Raw genomic sequence first — 6,363 nt, 5'->3', positions numbered from 1 at the left:
GTATTCAAATTTTAATCAAGATAGGAAGTAGTATTGCAATTGTCGCACAAGGTATATGAATCAATTCTCAACTTTATAAATGAGAATCAACTCATATTCCTTGTTTATCTCATTTCGACAATTAATCCACTCACGTTTGGATGAAGAACAATGGCTTATATATATCACAATACAACAATACATTTTCTAAACTAAACATATTAGAACTTCAACACCAAATTATAATCATTCTAAACATTTTTTTTTTGAAAAAAAGACAGAAAATGTCCATCCATTAATAAAAGAGTTTGAGTACAACTAGAGTTAAAAGATAAGCAAGAAAGTAAACTACCCAAAAACACATATATGTCCAAATAACAGGACAAACACAGGAGCACTAACAGTTGTGCCAGAATCAAGTTTGGCATGGAAACACTCCATGCTTATTACAACCAAGCAAGCCATAGAGCTATTAAGCAAACAAAGATGTAGACTATAATGTTTTGCATGACACAGTTCAAGCAATAACAGGGGTTTAGATGGCAACTAACAGTGGCACCATCTAAGGAGAATCATTCTAAACAATAGAGGGAGTACTATCTTTGAAACTCGATTGAAGCAAACCAGCATGATATAAGAGAACCCATAGATAGGTGATGAACTCACCTCCTTCGGTAAGCTTCAGTGCATGTTCAACGCTAGTCTCTGACGGAGCAAGAAGCAGCAACAGCTCCACCCAAACATCCTCTAGAAAATTCCACATCTCTTTATTCTCCTTAAACACATTTTTCAGGGTCTTCCCTAGTTGTGCACCTCGCCCAATAACAGACTGGTCATTATCTCCAACTTTCTCCATCTTTCCTACCATTCCTTTCTTGGAAATTTTTGAAAAGAAGCTACATGTCTCTTCGATGATTCTTTCGAACATGAGTGTGCATTCATAAGTGTTTATAGGGAGTAATTCAGGTGCATAGGCCACCAAATATGCACAGTAATTTGATATGTTTAATGCCACTGGCTCCTTGATTTTCACAAACCATTTACGTTTTGCTTTATTTTGGGCCATCCAGCAGAAGTTGGTGGCGACATGCCAGATCAATATCATTTGAATGGGGTTATGTAGTTCACACACCCAAGGAGGCAGTTCTCCTTCGATTCCAGGGCGTGATAATGCTGTTATTTTTGCAGGGTTGCTGAATCGTGTGTCGGGGTTGCTGAATCGTGTGTCGAGAAACTCCTTCAGGGTTGGTAAAATGGCCTCCATGATTTTTTCTTTCTTTGAGCTCACATATTTTACCTTCTTTGCCCCGCCTCTATACTGCAAAAATTTGAGTTTTGCCCGACAATGGAAGGAACAACATTCGAGCAGAGAGTACTGCCCGATTTGATAACATGTCTTTCCCGGCATGTATATACTAAAGAAAACCCACAAAAGCTTGTTGATAAGTAAGTGATCAAGAATCTGGCTTTTAACGTACTTACAGATCAGCAACACCTTTGACCAGTTGGAGAAGAAGTAACGAGTGAACTCATATACCTCTATTATCATGACGGTGGACAAAATACATATTGTCACAATAAGATCTAGATTAATGCTATCATTATTAATGGTGTGTTGTAAGTCCCATGTAGGGGGGTTGTAGGGGTGAAGTTTTAAGAAAATTCCTAAGAAGCAGGCAAACAGGATACCAAAAAGTAAAGTATAAACTGGGAAACCAAACCCTAATACAGTTGGATATTTTGTGTAGAAGAGATCTTGAAGGAATCTTAGCTCGTTGTTGATTACTCTAAGAACCCGTTCTGGCGAAGACTCAAGGAGTCCATGGCGAATGAAGTCCTGAGTCTCTTTCCGGTTAGCTTCAGCTGTCTCACATCCTTCTACAAACCTCCTCTTCAGCATCTTGAACAAAGCGAAAGAGAGGCATAAATCCTTCAGTTTGTTGCCGAGATCACCACTGGATTTCAGGAGCCGCCCTTCAGACCGCCACACATGTTCTATGGTAACCAGATCTTCATCTTTGATATCAATCTCATAGTTTGGTGGGGAACCGGCCTTAGGAGGCTTCGTTTCGAGGAGAACATATCTATATCCAGTCATGTTTTCTGGATTAAAATTCTGAATATTTTCAGACCTCTTCATGTAGAAGGAAACCCATTTCGTGTTAGCCGACCCATAGGATCGGTCGGCAAAATAATAACTAAATATCTGGTACAAATTCTTTATTATTGAAATACAGCAAATCCCCCAGAGAGCAATAGTAAAATTCCCTCTACCTGCCCATGGTTCAGAAGGAGATGATGCAGGAGCTGCACTGCCAATCGCATGGTCGTACCATAACCCGACCTTTGTGTACCATAAAGAATAGTACAAAAGGAGAGCACACATACCAAAATTGTTCACCAGCAGGACCCCTTCATTGACGGGCATTAGCTGTTTCTTGTTGGTGGTGTAGATTGTGTGTTCGATGATAGAATAGAAGCTGCTGAAGCCTGCCACCAGGAGCACTCCCCAGACGAGATAAAGCTCATTATAATAGGGAACATTGAGAACAAATGCCTGGAATTGTCCAATCCAGTGCGCTATAGGGCTTTTGGCAATTTTTAGCAACAATTGAAGGAATAAGTTATTCCGCCAGTAGCGGAAACGGGTGATTTCTGCTAGGAAACCCATGGCCAAGAGCCCTGTTAGAGAAATTGCAATTGGTCCAGTCGTCAAGAGATCAAAATTGACACGTTCAAGAACATCAGGAGGTAATGCATCATCCGCCATTCTCTTCTCTCTCTCTCTCTCTCTCTCTCTCTCTCTCTCTCTCTCTCTCTTTCACACAGTCTCTCTGTCTGTCTGTCTACAAAAAAAATCTCTCTCTCATGCACATGTTCGTATGATATGATGTTATATATAGGTACTCAAGTTTACATAGGTAAAATTTTTACCGATGCAACGTTTATTTTTTTTGTTTTAATAAGTCTGTCTGAAATCTTGTGTGGCAATCAAAACAAAGAATATGAAGGCAACTTCTTTTTCTGAATTGATAAAGGGTTATAATAAGAGCATCTAACTAAGAATTCTGCTCCATATAAATATAATCGGGGAATATTAGCGACTTATTTTCAATCAACCATGAAACTGTCTGTCTGGGGAAGGTGACAATACTTAGGGGTGTCAATGGCACTCTTTTATTCGTTTACCCGACCCGTACCATATTCGATAAGACGGGTATGGGTAAGATTTTTTTTTCGTAAACTTATCGGGTAAGGGTAAGGATAAATTTTTTTTTCCGTTATCAAAACGGGTAAGGGTAAGGATAAAGCATATTTCGTACTCGTTACCCGATCGGGTAATTATATAAAAAAAATTATATATATTATATATTTTAATGAGTATTGAATTATTATCCATCTCCAACAGTCCAACTGACAACTACCCTTGATCTTGAAAAAAAAAATTATTAAATTTTCTAACTTGAACACAATTGACCATTTATGTAACTATATTAAACATAATTCACCATTAAAGCACCTAAATAGATTCCACGCTTTTTACTAAATTCTAAATTTCCAATAAAATTTAAAAGCCTACTGAACTTAATAGTTGAATGCACAAAAATAATTATTATACAATCATTAACCGTTATTTACCCGCTACCGTTTCGTTATCCGACAACTACAACGGGTAAGAGTAGGGTACGGATAAGATAATTTGTAACGGGTAAGTGTAAGGTATGAGTAAGACTAATTTGTGATAGGTACGGGTTTGAAAATGCTTTCACCCGACCCTTATCGTACCCGTTGACACCCCTAACAATACTCTACAAGATCCATGGTCAAATACATGGTCAAAGATGGGTCAGATGTTATATATTTTTTGCTCGATAAGAAAAAAAAGTTACACCTATATACGGACCAAATGCCGATGATCTATATTATTTTATTGCCTTTTTATACAATTAATTTACTGTTGAACTTTGTCTTTAAATGGTCTCGTGAGGATGGTTGCATGCAGATCGGCAAGAGAGAATAAATTAATTAGGCCAGGGAATAATTTGCAAATATTTTAGTGACCGAGTGTTAATAAATAAGCAGCCATTTATTTTCTTCACGTAATCTAGAATTTGATATAATTAAAGCGCATGCATTACAGAACCGTTCATTCTCCACGCACAACGTTCAATGTCGTCAAAGATGCTTAAGATGTTTATAATATTCTGATCAAAATAATTTGATTAACTTTTATACAACTTGGCTATTAATTCCTCGAAAGTTACCGTTAATGTATCTTAATTTCTCAGTGATCACAAGGCTACAAGCAAGGATTAATTTGTGCTTAAAATTAATTTGATTAACTTTTATACAACTTGGCTATTAATTTGTTTTAAATATATTTTAATTGGATTCAATTTGATTGAAGGATCGATTTATAGTTAAAAAGGATCTATTTGTGAACATTTTCAAGGTTCAGGGACTTATTAGTAATTTCCAGAAGGTATTTGCACTAATTATGGTACTTTCCAGGGTCGCATAGGTAAAATGGCTGCTTCAAGGGCCTGTTTTGGGGTTTTAAATGTTACCAGGGGCCTCTCAACATACATCAAGGACCCACTCTATGAGAACTGCAAATTTCAAGGGTTCTTGGCGCAAATAAACCTTCAGATATATCAATAACCTGCAGGATGTCCATCAAGCAACACAGACTGCATCAATAATCGTGTAACACTGATCCGCTTTCTTTGAACATGGGATCACAGAAAATTCCAAATGGTCATACTCAAAACAAGAGAGAAATCTGAAGTCCAATTTTGGGCCACATGAACATTATCAAAGTCAGAAAAAGCAACAGGGTTTTGAATTGCGTAATGGTGAGAGAGAGAGAGAGAGAGAGACAGCGAAAATTAGAAAGAGGGAAAGGGAAAGAAAATTTTGTGCCACATGAACATTATCAAAAAGATGATGGCTGCGATAAAAGTCCAATTCACAGACATCAATTCGATCCCTTCGTTTGACTAATGGTGGCGTCCACCTTCCCTTCCAGCCGATTTTGAGGACTTTTAATTGTTTTATATCATTCAACCATTGCCAATCTTCATAAAAAGAAAAAAAAATGAGTTCATTTCTTTCATTTCTATTATTAAATTTAGTATTTTGAGCGCTACATATGACTGTTTAGTTTCAATTCAAACCTTCTTCTCACCTCCTCATTAACCTAAACTTTTTTCTCAGTTGTGTTCATAGAGAAACTTTCATTAGTAAGCAAAATGAAAATAAATTTATGCGCTTTAATCAAATTGATCATACTAAGTTTGATCGAAAATAAGGACTTGAGATAATCAGCTATGTACCACTTTGTTCCAATCAGTACTTAGAGAAAAACACATTTACTATCTCCTCTTTACCATCTGGTGTCATTTGACACCGATGGTGTTTGTAACCAGAGGCAATATTGTAATTACTTTCAACTTTTTACCAACTGATGGCGTTGATGGGCCCCTCCTTTGCCATGGGTTATTTTTATCCTACCTTTGGTTTTGAGTATCTCTGTGATATTGGTTGGGTTGCAAGCAGTGGCCAAGCTAGAAATTTTGTTAGGGGTAGCAAAATATATAGCTACAAAAGAAAATTCAACATAATAAAAATTACATCATCAATCAAAATAAACAAGAAGTCAAGATAAATAAATGAATATCAAAGGTTCCAACTATGTCAAATTTTTATAACAAATATTCTTATGAAGATGAATCAACTTTATAAGAACAATTAGGGCCTAAGCTATATTTGATTTGTTGTGATCCTTATAAAGATGAATCAATTGGAAATTTAGGTCATGTCTTGTAGTATCTATCCATTCTCTATTGACAAATTTAAAGAAAAAAATTACTAATCAAAACACTTTATAAATTACTAATAAATATTTAATTACAAGGGTTATATAAATGCAGACATATTAGAATGAGCCCGGTCCAAAAAAGAATGATTTCCAGGGGTAGGCAAATGCCTTCCCTTGTATTGTTGGGGGTAAAATAGAGGTAAGCAAATAAATAGATCACAAGAGAAACCAAGACAATAAGCAAGCAAGCACAAAAAATTAGAGATAACACAAGATTTTACGTGAAAAAACAACGGGAGTAGAATTCTCAATAACACGGTCTTACAAGTATAAGAAAATTAGAATTCTCAGTAGCACTTTCTCACACACTCTTTTATAAGTTTCAAGAAGAAGAGAACAAAACTCTAGACAATGCTGAGTAAAGAGGCAACAGAGATAGAAAGCAGCTTCAATTTTCTTACTCACGAAATGGGATGAATTAGAAAGGTTGCGGCAGCAGCTTCAATTAAACCAATCAAGCTAAATCACCATCGGTTTGTCCTTAGTTCCGATAGCAAAGAATT

At 36.4% G+C, this 6,363-nt stretch overlaps 1 protein-coding gene across 1 annotated transcript; it reads right to left on the bottom strand.

Annotated features, from left to right (window-relative positions):
• Positions 1-264: 264 nt before the first annotated feature.
• Positions 265-2,791, bottom strand: LOC144546046 (uncharacterized). The gene has a single exon (XM_078294592.1). The coding sequence runs from the start codon at positions 2,747-2,749 to the stop codon at positions 557-559; it is 2,193 nt and encodes a 730-aa protein (XP_078150718.1). The 5' UTR covers positions 2,750-2,791; the 3' UTR covers positions 265-556.
• Between the last annotated feature and the right edge of the window lie 3,572 nt (positions 2,792-6,363).

Source organism: Carex rostrata, chromosome 29, assembly GCF_964058835.1.
Source record: "Carex rostrata chromosome 29, lpCarRost1.2, whole genome shotgun sequence".
NCBI classification, from domain to species: Eukaryota; Viridiplantae; Streptophyta; class Magnoliopsida; order Poales; family Cyperaceae; genus Carex; species Carex rostrata.
Note: the sequence above shows the minus strand (reverse complement) of the source record. Positions and strands in the feature narration are given on the sequence as shown.

Bases quoted from the DNA above. Each gene is read 5' to 3' on its own strand.
- LOC144546046 (XM_078294592.1), bottom strand. From the start codon at position 2,749: ATGGCGGATGATGCATTACCTCCTGATGTTCTTGAACGTGTCAATTTT.